The 16,854-nt window shown below is 42.9% G+C and overlaps 1 protein-coding gene across 5 annotated transcripts in view; it reads right to left on the bottom strand.

The window, feature by feature from the left end:
• Positions 1–3,394: 3,394 nt before the first annotated feature.
• Positions 3,395–16,854, bottom strand: part of LOC142729645 (uncharacterized) — a 30,032-nt gene continuing 16,572 nt past the window's right edge. For 2 of the 5 annotated variants that reach the window (XM_075849279.1, XM_075849281.1), the window contains 8 exons: positions 15,007–15,192; positions 14,739–14,922; positions 11,932–12,098; positions 11,113–11,301; positions 10,725–11,028; positions 10,530–10,627; positions 9,885–9,987; positions 3,395–6,069 (listed from right to left, as the gene is read on the bottom strand). In XM_075849279.1, the coding sequence (XP_075705394.1) occupies positions 4,190–6,069; positions 9,885–9,987; positions 10,530–10,627; positions 10,725–11,028; positions 11,113–11,301; positions 11,932–12,098; positions 14,739–14,922; positions 15,007–15,192 (3,111 nt within the window). In that variant the 3' untranslated portion in view covers positions 3,395–4,189. Of the gene's footprint in view, positions 6,070–9,884; positions 9,988–10,529; positions 10,628–10,724; positions 11,029–11,112; positions 11,302–11,931; positions 12,099–12,299; positions 13,835–14,738; positions 14,923–15,006; positions 15,193–16,854 lie in introns of those variants that run through there. The other 3 variants (XM_075849280.1, XM_075849282.1, XM_075849283.1) reach the window with 3 other exon arrangements.

Here is a 16,854-nt window from a genome sequence, read left to right as displayed (position 1 = left end):
TTATTTCCTTTAAAAAAAAAAAGAAATGATCTCACACCGTGGAAGTTGATTGACTGTAATGGAGGAAAACAGGCCTCCATATAGCATGAAGAGCATTATCTATATACTTCTACTTTACCTAAATATTACCAAGAGTCATCGAGGTGCCTCGTCTCATAGTCATGCATCAGATGCCCATTAATTCCACCACAATCAGAGAATTGTTTAAACTTTTTTCTAATTAATATTTGGATAATGAGCATGCGACATGTGTTACTGAAAATCCACACATTTCTTGTCTCTTGTCCCAACCCCGTACCCGCCTCTATGCTTACAATAAATATTTCTGTACACGGGTGCTTTGTGTCCTTTCACAGATAAGAGGAGACGCACTGGAATTAAGATAAGGACCTTCGATCTCAGGAGTTATAGTGCAAATGTATTTTGGGCAAAGTAGGAGATAATTATATTGTAGTATAAACATTTATTTTTGTTAAAGTAATTCGTTAAAAAAGACAAATTTAGCATTTTCTCCTATTTCTGCCACTTTCCCCTATATAAAAATAAAATAAAAAATGAAAGAATACCTAACCTTTCAGGTGACTTTTCAGAATAATGTGATATGTGTGTACATAAGGAGTAACGCTATTTCTGGCCATGCTATGACTTGTACCCTGCATGTTTTAGTAGATTTCCCCTCTGAATGCTCTCTAATTCTCAGTTTTCCCTAAGCTAGTGGGTGGAGAAAACTGCTATAATGTCTGCCATACATTGCACACATATAGAGAAAATCCTGCTCCATAATCTCTTTGGAGCACACCCTCAGAAACAGCATGAAGGACATCACACAGCAGTAACGAGCAGTGTAGCTGTGAATCCAGCACTGGGGTGAGATATAACACTTAGTAGAAGCTGCAGCTGCGTCTTTGTGGGTCTCTCTTCATCTCTCTCACTTTGCCTTTTCGCTTCTCCCCCTCCCCTCTTCATAGACTTCTAAAGGCAGCTATAATCAGATCGGTGAGTGAGCGGATAGTCCGTTTTGTCTTGAGGAGACATATTTAGCAGTAAATTCAAAGAGTGAACAGTTAGGCCCTATTCACACGACAGGGATTCTCGGCCATGTGACGAACGTCAAACGGCCGCATTAGGTACAATGGACCCCAAACGGGTCTACTCACATGGACGATTTTTCGACGGCCCGGTTAAAAAAAAATAAAAAATGAAACTTGCCCTATTTTCGGCCGTTCTCCCGGCCGCACGGCTCCCATAGAAGTGTATGGGACTGTGTAAAACACGGCTGTCACTTGGAAGTGATCCGAGTGACGGCCGTGCTTTCTGCCGCTCGCTCTCTTCTCCTCACAGTGCATGGGAGATATTTTTTTGCTCCCTGTAGGAGCAATCCTGCAATCCCCACTCACAGCTTTGCCAAAGCTTTGGTCGGGGATTCCGCACCAGGATAAGTCCCTAACTTCACTGTCCATATATGGACAGTGACATCAGCGACTTCTCCTGGAGCTGTCGTCTACTCCTGAATCCCCGGCCACAGCCGTCCCTGACACAGCTGTGGCCGGTGATTCCGCTCCAGGAGAAGTCCCTGATGTCACTATATGGACAGTGACGTCAGGGACTTCTCTTGGACTGGAACCACGGGCTGCTGTGGTCAGGGATTCCTCTTCAGGAGCAGGGGACCTCTCCAGGAGAAGTCCCTGATGTTACTATCTCCTACATTGGCGCTATCTACAGGAAGGGGGGTGAGGGTGCCATCTACAGGAGGAGTACCATCTACAGGGGTGCTATGTACAAGGGGGCTGCGTGGCACAACCTAAAGGGGGGCTGCGTGACACTACCTAGAAGGTGGGCTGTGCCAGTATCTACAGAGGGCAGTGTGTGCCATTATCTACAGAGAGCAGTATGTGCCAGTATCTACAGGTGGCAGTGTGTGCCATTATCTACAGAGAGCAGTATGTGCCAGTATCTACAGTGGGCAGTGTGTGCCATTATTTACAGAGGGCAGTGTGTGCCATTATCTACAGAGAGCAGTATGTGACAGTATCTACAGGGGGCTGTGTGGCATTATTTACAGAGGGAAGTGTGTGGCAAATTAAATTCATCCATTTTTAAAACGGACAGGGAAAAAAACTGATGCAAATTGGGTCAAAATCGGACGCTAACAACGGAAACACGGCCCGGAATGAAACAGAACGGCTGCAAAACGGACGAGAAAAATTGACATTTTTATCGGTCAACGCTCGGACAATGTCGTGTGAATAGAGCCTTAGTGGATGAGCCTTAGGGAGGAGCCTGATAATTGGAGAAAGAGTCATTGTTCTCTGAAAAAAAATTGTACACATTTTTTATGTTCGCTTGTACTATTGATGTGCATTTTGTTGAAAAGTTAGTGACCATTTAAAAGAGACAAGTTACGTTTCGGTGCCATATTCAAGCACCATTTTGCCACACAAATATAAATATAGAACACACACACCGGCTTTTCTAATAGACTTTTGATAAATGAGGCCCAATATGGTTTAAAGTGAGTGCCCACCTTTTAACACCATGTCATTTATTGGTCCAAAGTTCTGTGCCAATACATTTCTTATTACATCTTTATAGTCAAAGCTTTTTTTATATTTTTTAATCAAGCTACGAAACACTGTATAGGCGTGGATATAAAACATAACATTCTGGCCGGCTGCAGCCGCCGCTAGAGAGTTTAGGAGCTGCATACAATGTTATTATGGAGCTCAATGTTTAAACAGAATGCAGTAAGCTCCCTCTAGTGGCTACTGCAGGTAGCTTAAATGTTATCTTTTTAATCTACGTTTATACCATATTTTTCGGACTATAAGACGCAGTTTTTAGTAAGAATAAATCTTGCTAAAAAGTCCCTGCGTCTTATAGTCCGCAGTCAAGGGACCCGGCCCCCAGACCGCTTCATTACTTAACCCCTTCCCGACCCATGACGTGCCGGCACTTCATGGAGCGGCGGGGATGATGTATGGAGCGCTGAGCCCGCTCCATACACTGCAGGTGTCAGCTGTTTCTTACAGCTGACACGCTGCTCTAACGGCCAGGAACAGCGATTGCGCTGTTCCTGGCCGTTTAAAGGGCTTGTGCCATAAAACACATGTATCCCCTATCCACAGGATAGGGGATACATGTGTGATCACTGAGGTCCGACCTCTAGGACCCCCAACGATAAGGAGAACAGGCACTGAAAGTCACCAGGAGCACTACATGAGAAGCTTGGACTTCCGGGTTCAGTGTCCGGCAGCTCCATAGAGATTAATGGGTTTCTCCTGCGCATGCGCGAGCGGCTCTCCATTGATTTCTATGGAGCAGCCGAACAAATAAGCCGGACACAGAACCCGGAAGTTCAGGCTTCTCATGTAGCGCTTCAGGTGACTTTCGGTCCGCCGTTCTCCTCATCGCTGGGGGTCCCAGCGGTCAGACCCCCAGCGATCACACATGTATCCCCTATCCTGTGGATAGGGGATATATGTTTTATGGCAAACCCCTTTAACTAGGTAAAAATAGTGACCGCGGCATTTATAGGGTTTTTTCCATGAAGGACATTTATGACATAGCCACAGGATATGTCATAAATGTCAGATAGATGCGGGTCCCACCTCTGGAACCTGCACCTATCTCTAGAACGGGCCCCCCTAAACCCCGTTCTAACTTTTTGTGGTCTCCCGACCACTTAATTACATGTAAAAAAAAAAAAGTAAAACATCACAAAATCGTTTTTTTGGTCACCTTAGCGCTTAAAAAAATATAATAAAAAGTTATCAAAAAATCGTATGTACCAAAAAATGGTGGCAATAAAAACTACAGCTTGTCCCGCAAAAAATAAGCCCTCACACCGCTCACTCGATGAAAAAATATAAAAAGGTAATGGTTCTCAGAATGCGGTGAAAAAAACAAATTATTTTTTAACAAATACTTTTCTCTTTGTAAAAGTGGTAAAATATTAAATATTTTTTTTCCTATTCCCTGTTGTCTAAAATGTGGGTGCGTCTTATGGTCCGAAAAATACGGTACATTTTTGGAGCTCTATAGTGGTCAAAGCTTTGATTTTCTGATACTAAGAAACATTAAGAAATTAATCAACGCAGAATCTTACAGCTATTTAGATGGGGGAAAAAAAGTGAAAATTCACTTTAATTCTGAGCCCTCTTTTTCCATCAGATCATATTTGGTTTTCTCTTCACGTAATTATAATTTGGGGATTGAGCAGATCAATGGTGAATCCCTCCAAGTCAGAAACATTGGGAACCCTCGTGTGAATTCTGTGATGTCTGAGAAGATCTGATCTTTGGATGAAACATTTGCCGCATTCTGAACACGAAAATGGCTTCTCTCCTGTGTGAGTTTTTAGATGCATCGTAAGTTGAGATTTTCGTGTAAAACATTTTCCGCATTCTGGACATGAAAACGGCTTCTCTCCTGAGTGAATTTTCTGATGTGTAACAAGACCCGATTTCATGTTAAAACATTTCCCACATTCTGAACATAAAAACAGCCGCTCATCTCGGTCATTTCTCTGATGAACTTCGTAGGTATCACCATGCCCAATTTCCGACCGCTTCCTTTCTGGGTGAGTTTTCTGATGTCGGACAAGATCAGATTTCTGGACAAATAATTTCCCACATTCTAAACATAAAAACGGCTTCTCCCCTGTGTGACTTCTCTGGTGTATTTCGAGCTGACATTTACGTGTAAAACATTTCCAACATTCAGGACATGAGAAAGGTTTCTCCCCTGTGTGAATTTTGTGATGTTGAACAAGAGTTTTTTTCTGGGTAAAACTTTTCCCACATTCGGAACAGGAGAATGGCTTCTCCCCTGTGTGAATTCTCTGATGTCGCTCAAGATGATCTTTTTGCATGAAACGTTTCCCGCATTCTAAACATGAAAATGGCTTCTCCCCCGTGTGAATTCGCTGATGTTTACCAAGATGTGCTTTTTGGGTAAAAGTTTTCCCACATTCTGCACATGAAAATGGCCTCTCTTCTTTGTCAAATGCATGATGTCTCTCAGGATTGATACGTGGATTACCTTTCTCACATTCCAAGCAAGAAAACGACTTCCCTCTTGTGTGAATTTTCTGATGTTTAAGAAGACCGGATTTCTGGAAAAAACATTTCCCACATTCGGAACATGGAAAAGGCTTCTCCCCCGTGTGAGTCCGATGATGTTTAACAAGACCCGATTTCTTAGTAAAACATTTCCCACATTCCAAACATGGATACGGCCTTTCCCCTGTGTGAGTTCTCCGATGGACAACAAGAATTGACTTTTTGGCAAAAGATTTCCCACATTCCGAACACGAAAACGGCTTCTCCCCCGTGTGAGTTTGATGATGTTTCTCAAGACCTGATTTTTTTGTAAAACATTTCCCACATTCCAAACATGGATACGGCCTTTTTCCTGTGTGGGTTCTCCGATGGTCAACAAGAATTGACTTCTTGGCGAAACATTTTCCACATTCTAAGCAAAAAAATGGTTTCTCTCCTGTGTGAATTCTCTGGTGTTTATCAAACATGGAATTAAGGGTAAAAGTTTTCCCACATTCTGAATTGGAGTACGGATTCTCCCTTGTGTGAAATTTCTGTTCTACCAGGTGGGATGTGTGAATTCCCCGATGTCTATAAAGAAGGGCCCTGTGTGAAAAACATTTTCCACATGTGGAACAAGAAAACGGCTTTTCCCCAGTGTGAAATACCTGATGTTCTACAAGATGTGCCTTCTGAGTATAAGATTTGCCACACTTATTACATACAAATGGTCTCTGTCCAGTGTGCGTTCTCTCATGTCTAAAAAGATTGGATTTCCGTGTAAAACATTTTCCACATTCAGAACATGAAAACAGTTTACCACCTGTATGTCCAGTGCTTTGTGTTACGTTAGCTGAATGATCAGGCTCCTCCTGATAACAGTGCTCAGAGAACGGATATGTATTGAGCAGTCCTGTGGGTACACTAAGGGCAATGGGGATTTCTCCTGGAAAATCTTGTGTGATGAAATCTTCAATTTCACAATCTGGAGATAAAAGTAGACGTCCGTCTAAAAACTTGTTGCCGTCAACTGTCAGAAATAAAAGGTATTTTTTGTTACTTTTTTTATTTATTTTTATTCATTTTTTATTTTTATTAAGAGTAGAAGAGTTTGCAATATATATATATATATATTAAACGGAAACGGCATGAACTGGTGTCATAAGAGTTCTTAACGTATCCCAATATGGTCTATGGGTGACAGAAGCCACTATTAGGCATCCGTTTAACGTATCCATCACACATAAACTATAAGGAACGTATACGTCATGGAAAGTTGTTAAAAAGCCCATGGTGTATACGTTGAACGCCTGTGACGTAGGGCTGGGCGATTAATCGAAGAAAAACAAAACCCGAAATTCATTGCAATTAACAGACGTCATCTTGCGCGTTTTCGTTTTTTTTTAAGATTTTGTTTCAACTGTATCTGCTTCCTTAGGATGGAGGGCAGATATGGGGGTATTATACTGTGTAGGGTCAGCTATAGGGGACATTATACTGTGTGGAGGGCAGTTATGGGGACATTATACTGTGTGGGGGCAGTTATGGGGGCATTATACTGTGTGGAGGGCAGTTATGGGGACATTATACTGTGTGGAGGGCAGTTAAAGGGTCATTATACTGTGTGGAGGGCAGTTATGGGGGCATTATACTGTGTGGAGGGCAGTTATGGGGGCATTATACTGTGTGGAGGGCAGTTATAGGTGCATTATACTGTGTGGAGGGCAGTTATGGGGGCATTATACTGTGTGGAGGGCAGTTATGCAGGCATTATACTGTGTGGAGGGCAGTTATAGGGGCATTATACTGTGTGGAGGGCAGTTATAGGGGCATTATACTGTGTGGAGGGCAGTTATAGGGGGCATTATACTGTGTGGAGGGCAGTTATTGGGGCATTATACTGTGTGGAGGGCAGTTACGAGGGCATTATACTGTGTGTGGGGGCAGCTAAGGTAGCATTGTACTGAGTGGAGGGCAGTTATAGGGGCATTATACTGTGTAGAGGTCAGTTAGGAGGGCATTATACGGTGTGTGGGGGCAGCTAAGGGGGCATTATACTGTGTGGAGGGTAGTTATAGGGGGCATTATACTGAGTGGAGGGCAGTTAAAGGGGGCATGATACTGAGTGGAGGGCAGTTACAGGGGGCATTATACTGTGTGGAGGGCAGTTATAGGGGGCATTATACTGTGTAGAGGCCAGTTAGGAGGGCATTATACGGTGTGTGGGGGCAGCTAACGGGGCATTATACTGTGTGGGGGCAGTGTCAGGGGGTATATTATATACAGTTATGAGAGTAATTATTGATTATTGTTTAATCATTATAGAATTCAGTAGGAAAATCCGTAGTATAGAGAGTTATTATCTGAAAACATCCGTCAGACCTTGAAAGTCTCGGTGAATACCTGTTTTGGGTCAGTCAAATACAGAACGAATATTTTATCACTTTAAAGATAAGGTCTTAACGTTTTAATGAGACTAAAGGCCCTTTTACACTGGCCGATCAGCGACTGGTGCAGCGACCGCCGATCAACGAGACATCGCTGATCGGCGCTCGTTTGCTCCTGTCACAAGGTGCTATGGATGGTGACGAGCGGTCGTTACTCCGATCTCTCGTCCCCATACATTATTATCATGTCGGCAGCGCGTCTCCCTGTTTACACACCGAGATGTGCTGCCGACAACCAGAATATTTAACTTTTTACGACCGACAGATGATCCAGCGTTTGCTCGTTTATCTGCTGATCGTTCCCCTGTTTAAACAGGACAATCATCAGCCCGATAATCGCCCTGTGTAAAACCCCCTTAGGAGGCTTATCTAATTCCACTTTCTCAAAACAACTATTCCAGGTGCGAAATTAATGAAGCTGAAACTTTAATTCCAATGGAGGGGGCTCAAAGGATTTCCTGAGGCCATATATAGATATGCTTCCGTAGTTTCTTTATGCAAGTAATATTCATATACTATGACTTGATGTTTTAATGTGATTGGATAAGCTCATTTTATTACTGGGAGGGAAGTAAATCATATATGAATGCTATTGGTTATTAAACTTGTATTGGATTTTTGTGTATAAATAGACGTCACAAGGCCTAAATCTTTAGAGATAATACTACGTGCGACACTGATGAACTTCCGTGTCTGTGTCTTCTCTCCGATGCATCGTTATCATAACTTGGACTCTGAGGCTGGATTCTTACAGTACGTTTAGCTCTTCCAAACCCAGGCTACTCCGACACAGTAGTATACAGCAGGCTCGGGGGATATATATTAATTCAATCGCGTAGCATTCAAATAGGTGGCGTGGTATGCAAAAAGGGGTGTGGCCTAAATATCATTCATTAATCCTAATCAAGGTTACATGTTCATTTAATTGTGATTTTTATTTAGGTTATAATCGCCCATCCCTACTGTGATGTATGGCATATGTTACCCATAGACGACCATGTTACAAAAAAATTATACCGTGCGGTATACGTTTTTTTTTTATGGGATTCCGTTGTATGAAATAGCCTCCGTCAGGTTAATAGAGCTTTCCCGACGTATACGCTAAAAGTAGGGAAAAAACCAGATGAGAACTAGGCCCAAGTCTGATAATCCAGCAGGAGACGGCAATATATTTTGGAATTTCGGGAAGCTAGGGGGAGAAGACAGAGTGGACGGGGCTTCCTGGCAGGAGTTTCTGCTAGGTGACACTGGTCAGCTTGATCGACTTATTTTCCTGTCACCCATCCCTCCTCCTGGCTACTTAGCTGTAATAATCCACCTAAAATGTATATTAACACAAGTTTCACATGTTAGAAGATTCAATCTGTGAAATTTATGAGCCTAGGCCAACGACCATTTCCATTATTGGAAATATCTGACAATTCTAAGCAAAGTACCCTTAAAAAAAATGGAGGGTTCCTTAGGCCCCATGCACACGACTATAGTTTTTATCCGTAATTAGAGATCAGTAGTTACAGATAATCTGTGGACCCGTTCATTTCTAAGGGCCACATACATCTTTCTGTATGTTTACGACTGTGTATCATGGCCGAAGAAATGATCCAGAAAATTAAGAACATGTCCTGTCCGCAATTGTGGCACATACTCGCACATAGAAGCCCATGGACGCGTGCAAAATTGTGGATGGCGACGGATGCGCATCCATAGCCGTCCGTAATTGCGGAAGCGTTGCTATTCGACGACAGGGGATTTCCCAAGAAAATGGCGCCTGAGTGATCATATGACCTTTTCCAGGGGTTGGGACTTGTTGGTGACATCATTTGAAGCCTCCCCTTTCTTTTGTGGATCCGTAAAAACGGAGGCACTGCGGACTGTATTTGGGGACAGCATGCCAGATATGCGGATGACTTGCGGAAGACTACGGACCCGTATTTGCAGACAGTAAAAAAAGAATACGGTCGTGTGCATGAGACCTTACATAGATGAAATCTCATAACAATACCACAGACCGGTGACTGAACCCGCAAACTTCTGCGGGTGTGAAAAGGGAATTTCTAGCTTGACTGGACCACTTGCCTATTTTTGCCACTTGCTTAAAATGTTTCAACAAAAATCTCTAAAGATGGAACGTTTTTTATGCCTTTTTATATTGGCACTAAAGAAAAAACTTCAAAAATATAAACAAACCGGATCATAAAAAGCTTTAATTTCTCCAATTATATTAGCGGTGAACCCCTTTAATAAGCCCCTTATTATCGTCCATCAACAACCTTCATAGAAAACCCCCTCGTTCTTATGTTTCACCATCTCAAACAAAAAGATTCTTCAAATGGATTAAACCTCGTGTTCTAAGGTTTTTTTTCTTTGGTCCCCTCAGTATTTAGAGGTTATTACTCACCAGTGCGAATATCGGTAGGAAATTGGGGCGGCGGATCACACGTGACGTACATCTCTTCTTCTCTCTCTAGAATTTCAAATTTCAGATCAATAATGTCTTCACCCTGATCCAAGGCGTGAAAAAGGATCGCCAATTTAGACAAAGTTGGTGACGTTTAATAGAAGTTTTTCTTTAAAGCACCAGGAAATAATACGTAACCCAAAATTTTAACGACCCAGAACGAAATGAGGAGCCGGAAGAGTTTATTTACAACCGCGAGAAACAAGACTAATCTACACCTCGAATAAAATGAATTAATAACGTTGGATAAAATGAACCGAAACTTAGATCCAAGAGGTTATTCACACGAACGGGATAATTTGGCCATGTGCCGGAAGTTTGTTTTTTTAACGACCGTCACGCGGCTGCATTAAAATCAATGTACACCTATGGGGCTATTCACACGGCAGTTTTTTTAACGGTCCTATTTTTGCCCGTTTTCACTGATCCCTCAATAGACTCAAGTCTGAGGGATCTGTAAAATCAGGTACTGGTACTGAACGGTAGTTTTTCACAGCTGATTTGACACTTGTTTGTGTGAATAAGCCCTTGAGGGTTCCGCAACAAATTAGATAAAGTATATAATGACGCCTCAGCTCAATCTACCTGATAATTATGTTGGACATTGTGATTTTCCTCCGGGCAATCTTGGGAATACGGAGGGCTGGGATATATTTCTAGTGGATTCCTTTTACTGGATTCAGCTGCAGAAAAGACACAGTGACTGAATAAATCCTTCATATCTGATCAGATGATGGAGTTTTCTGGGTGATTTTATTATCAATGAATGTCTCCCCTTACCCGGTGGTGTGTGGTTCCGGTGGTCCTCCATCATGATGTCCTTGTACAGATCCCCCTTACCGGGTGGTGTGAGGGGCCGGTGGTCCTCCATCATGACCTCCTTGTACAGATCCCTCTTACCCGGTGGTGTGCGGTTTCGGTGGTCCTCCATCATGACGTCCTTGTACAGATCCTTCTTACCCGGTGGGGTGCGGTCCCGGTGCTCCTCCATCATGACCTCCTTGTACAGATCCTTGTGTTCTTCTATATACTCCCACTCCTCCATGGAGAAATAGACGGCGACATCCTGACATCTTATAGGCACCTGACACACAATGATACAGTCATCACCCAGACACATTATACCTTGTGTTATTATATAATGTCCCAGCATTCCCGGCAGTGTCACCTCCCCCGTCAGCAGCTCGATGATCTTGTGGGTGAGGTCCAGGATCTTCTCGTTGTTTCTCTCATGTATCAGTGAGGGAGGTGGAGGCTTCGTGATAGGGGTCTTGGTTCTGCTCCATCCTCCGGACACACAAGGACGGCTGCTGGGGGTCACACACTCTCCAGACGTCGTCTTCACTACCGTGTAGTCCTGTGTATAGAGACAGTGATAACCATCATCACATTCCCACAGCAACATTTACGCTTAAGTAATGTCCCTTTGTTATTAACCCCTTTTCCGACATCCGTTGTATATATACCGTGCAGGCCGAGAGGGAAAGAATGGAGCGGGCTCACAGGCTGAGCCCGCTCCATAACTTGTGTGTGCCGGCCGTATGTTACAGACGACACTTCACTGCAATGAGAAGCAATGGAATAAAAAGTGATTAAAAGAGAATTTGCACCCAAAATATAACATTTCCCATATACTAGAAAATCAGAGGTTAGAGTGATTGCCAAAATGTATTCATTATTTTTCTTTTACTTACACAGATGTTGCCATTTTTTCCTGCCTTTCAAAATGGCTGCCGCAATGAAACAGCAAAATGCCAAAACATAATTATCAAATCTTTTACGCCAATTGACTGATCTATTGCCAATTCTGCAATCCTCTTAAAGGCTGTATTACGTGCAGTTTCAGCTAAACACAAGAATGCGAACAAGAGGAGGGGTCTTTCCTTTATACGTTGCCTTTTTTTTTCGTCAAAAATTTTATGTGGGAAGTCAGCGAAACGGAGAAAAAAAAACAAGGTCATGTGACGTAATTCCCAGAATCCCTTACCTCTCTGGTAAGCAGGTAGATGATCTCCAGGCAGAGGATTAGAACCCTTTCTGTCATCAGCTCTTTGCACCTTTCTATTCCTGAAGGGTCGGCAAGGACGAGGCGCGCTGTCGTGTCGAGGAAACTAGGAGGAATATTCATCTGGGAGGATTTTGAACGGTAGGAGCCTGAACGGGAAGGGAAAAATAAATAAAAGGGAGTAGTATTTAGCTTATCATGAACGCGCAGTCGTAACGCCAGACAATACGCGCCCACATGCTACAAAGATGTGAATACGGTGCTGGAAATATAGAAGATTTCACGTCATGATATGAGTTCTGTTTTGCATATATTAAAGGGTAACTAAAAGTTAAAAAACAATTACTTACCGGTAAAAGTTTTTTGGGCGCTTATGACAGCACCCATGCGGGGAGACCCATCCCAGGACAGGAAACCTGAGGGGATAGAAAGGTGCACACCCCCTCCACACCTCCGTGATATGCAAGAAAGGACGTACCCGGAGGAGTGAAACAAACAAGGGATCTGGAATGATAACACCACAAGAGGCGGAGATGAAAGGGACCCAAATCCGGTAAGTTATAGCCGTATTCTGCCAGACCCTGACCTATAGACCGCCACACGGAGGAAAGGATAGAGAGTTAACGGGCTTAGTACCAAATAAAATCATATAAGGGAGGGAATATATAGGGTGCCGCCATGAGCTCCAAAAAGACAATTACCGGTAAGTAATTCTTGTTTTTCCATCGCTCATGACAGCGCCCAAGCAAGACTAGACTAGTAGTCATCAGGGAGGGACAACAGCCTGCAGGACCCCGCTACCAAAGGAAGATTCTGCTCCAAAGGGAACCTGCAGACGAAAATGTCTAAAAAAAAAAAGTTAAAGGGAGAAGAAGCTCCACAGGACGACCTATCCGGGGGGACAGGAAACCTGAAACAGAGGTGTGGAGGGGGTGTGAATATTTTTATCTCCTCAGGTTTCCTGTCCTGGGATGGGCGGTCTCCTCGCATGGGTCCGGTCATGAGCGATGGAGAAACTTCTGACACGTCATAGTGCCTTGTTAGAAGTTTTGATCAGTGGGAGTCCGAGCACTGAGACCCTCACCGATCACTAAAACGAAGCATCACAAGCGCTCGGGTGAGTGCTGAGCCGCTTCATCTATGATCGACTTTTCTCGGAGAAGTGTAAGGACTCAATATAAAGGTTATGAGCCCGTACACCAACTGCTCGGCTCTCCGAGAAAAGCCAATCAGAAACAAAGCGGCTCAGCGCTCTCCCGAGCGCTTCTGCCGCTTTGTTTTAAACAATGAGTCGGGGTCTCAGAGCTCAGACCACCACCAATCAAGACTTCTGACATGTCACTATGGCACTCAGAAGATTTTTGAAAGTTTAGTTACCCTTTAAATTCCTCCAGAGAGCAGAGAAATTATAAAATGAATGGATGAGATCATACAAATCAGACTTTTTATCCATAGCGGGTAGAAGAAGCAGAACATTTCATTGCCACCACAACATCTACCGCTCAACCCTCCAGGATGTCATTTAGCGTTAGTAAGAGGATTTCACGTTCATATGGCTGCTTGCGGGGGTCGCAATAACACCAACATTGATGCCAGAAGAGGCTCCTCAACGCTTTGAAATCAGTCCCATGCGTATTCTTACGATAGAGACTGAATCCTTGTGGCAGGAGGACAGCGCTGGTGGTTCAGTCTGAGACGTATAATAATTATAAACAAATGTCTCACAGGGACGGATAACTGGTTAGGTGCAGCCAACATTGGTGTAAGGCACCCCCAAAATGTCACAGAATAGCAGACTCCCTGATAACATAGCATAAATTGAGAAAAAAGAGTCCTAGAGCTATATGTAAAGTACAAAAGATACATTTTATTACATATAATTTACATATCGAACAATTATTAAAAAAACATGGCGAGGTTTCTAAAAAAGAAGAAGTTGCATGTGGGTCACTCACAAGTAATATATCACCATGGGGACATGAGCATAACAGGATATAGATAGCACAGAGGCATACAGGTATGCAATATGATAGTAACTCGTAAACACTTGTAAAAGCAGCTGCTAGCTACTGATTATAAATCTCACATTGCTGTGACTGTATCACTCCAAAACAGGGGGGATCCAAAGCAGGAAACCCCTTACTCAAATACACATCCTACAGTTGAAACAGCATCAAAAATGCTCGAGAGGAAAAGACATCAATTCTTAGTATTGTCTAAATGTACTGTACCTTCCTAACTATGGGTGAGTGGACTTTTTCTGGCTTTATCTGGTGACTCCAGATGAATAGCCTTGCACACTCTACATATCCTGCTTATATATCGCAGTTATACTTGGACCTGATGGTACTCTTTTCTGCTCTCGGGGACTTTTGTAAAGTTCGTGATCCACGTGCAGAGAAAATAACCACCCCAACGCGCGTTTCGCTGTATCAGCTTCCTCAGGGGGTGGTTATTTTCTCTGTTATGCTCATGTCCCCATGGTGATATATTACTTGTGAGTGACCCACATGCAACTTCTTTTTTAGAAACCTCGCCATGTTTTTTTAATAATTGTTCGATATGTAATAAAATTTATCTTTTGTACTTTACATATAGCTCTAGGTCTCAATTTATGCTATGAGACGTATAATAAGTATATAAGAAGCGGTTCTTACTACCTCTTCATATGTGCTTCTTTACACTCTCGCACTGGGCCACCATTGCGGCTCCTAATGACGTCAACTCTATGTGTGCGCCATGGAGCCTGCAGTTCCGCGCTGGCACAAGGCCAAAATGTCTCCTCTTACCCGGTGATGTGCGGTTCCGGTGGTCCTCCATCATGACGTCCTTGTACAGATCCCTCTTACCCGGTGATGTGCGGTCCCGGTGGTCTTCCATCATTATGTCCTTGTACAGATCCTTGTGACCTTCTATATACTCCCACTCCTCCATGGAGAAATAGACGGCGATATCCTGACATCTTATAGGAACCTGACACACAATGATACAGTCATCATCCCGACACATTATACCTTGTGTTATTACATAATATCCCAGCATTCCCGGCATTGTCACCTCTCCAGTCAGCAGCTCGATGATCTTGTGGGTGAAGTCCAGGATCTTCTGATCATTGCTTCGATCATAGATCAGTATATGAGGTGGTGGCATTGTGAGGGGGGTCTGGGTCCTGCTCCATCCTCCGAATACATGGCTGATGTTGGTCACACACTCTCCAGACGTCTTTTTTACTACTGTGTAATTCTGAGCATTGAGAGAGACGCCAATATAACTATATACATAATCCTAGTCCAATCAAACTGTTGCTTTAATTAATACATTTATCCGGTGACATAAAATGAATGGCCATCAATATCTGATTGGTGGAGGTTTGACTCTCGGCCCCGTCTCCGACGGCATTGTACAGTGCTGAGCTGTGTACGCATTAACCCCTTAACGCATTGTCACGTACGTGACAAGTGTTAAAGGGAAGTATGGTGGCATGAGCGCAGTATCAACGGGTATCGGCTGTATGTTACACCTCACCGCAACGGGCGGAATCAAATCTCTCTGCTTCTGTCCGTTTAACCCTTTAGATGCCACGGTCAATAGCGACCACGGCATCTAAGGCGTTAGAAAGAGGGGTTGGCTGCCTCAGACAGCCCATCGCCCCTCCCCGCAGCGACGCAGCAGGGCTTAATAGGAGCCTGTCAAAATCACGATATAATGCAATACATTAGTATATAATGCAAGCGATCCAACGATTTTTGGTTAAAGTCCTCTAGGGGGACTTAGAAAAGAAGTAAAAAACAGTTAAAGTTTTTTTTTCATGTCCAGATAAATACTAAAAGTTTTTCCAATTTGTTTCCCTAAATAAATGTTAAAAGAAATAAAAATGAATAGAACTGTTATCGCCGCGTCCGTAAGAACCCAAACTATTACAATATAAAGTTATTTAAGCTGCATGGTGAACGCCTGAATTGTTGTTTTTTGGTCACTTTAGCTCTCCCAAAAAGTCTCATGTACTCCAAAATTATACCAATAAAAACGACAGCTCGCCCCGCATAAAATAAGCCCCCACACCGCTCAATTGATGGAAAAATAAAAAAAAACTTTTCTGCCTTTTGGCAACACAAAACTATTTTTTTTAACAAATAGTTTTTTCTTTATAAATGTGGTAAAACATAAAAAAAACAATATAAATTTGGTATCGCTGTAATCGTATTAACCCGTAGAACAAAATAAACATTGTTTTTACCGCATGATGAACGACTTAAAAATTAGACCTAAACAACAATGCCGGAAATTGCTATTTTTGCCCATTTCACCCCACACACATTTTTTTTCCAGTTTCCCAGTACATTATATGGTAAATTAAATGGTGCCATGAAAACCTACAACTCGTCCCGTAAAAAACAAGCCCACATACGGCTATGTGGACGGAAAAAGTCAGGGAGGAAAAAACTAAAATGAAAAAAAAAAAAAAGTAAAAAATTGAAAGGGAATGTGTCGCTAGAAAATTTTTTTTTTTTAGTTAAACAGTTAGTATATAAATGATTAGACATTGTTCTAATTTTTTCACAAGTCAGGAAATATTATAAATTAGATGTGCTGGTCACTAGAGGGAGCAATTCCCAAAATTGCAGAATTTGGCATGTGGTAAAGCAACCTCATTGCTTTATGCTGCAAAATTGGAGAAGACACACTCGCTCTAGTGTCCTCACAGAATCCCCCCTCCTTTATCCTGGCTAGTGCCAGGAGAAAGGAGGGGATTGCATGTTCAAACCTCCTACACTGTGTGCCGCCATTTTTTGAGCGAATACACAGTGTAGGAGGATTAGATACAGTGGTAATCACACAGTATAACACGAACATACACGAACATAACTTACCTGCTCCTGCCGCCGCCGTCGCTGCTGCCTCCGC

This window comes from Rhinoderma darwinii, unplaced genomic scaffold, assembly GCF_050947455.1.
Source record: "Rhinoderma darwinii isolate aRhiDar2 unplaced genomic scaffold, aRhiDar2.hap1 Scaffold_730, whole genome shotgun sequence".
Lineage (NCBI taxonomy): Eukaryota > Metazoa > Chordata > Amphibia > Anura > Rhinodermatidae > Rhinoderma > Rhinoderma darwinii.
This window is presented reverse-complemented; position numbering and strand designations above follow the sequence as displayed.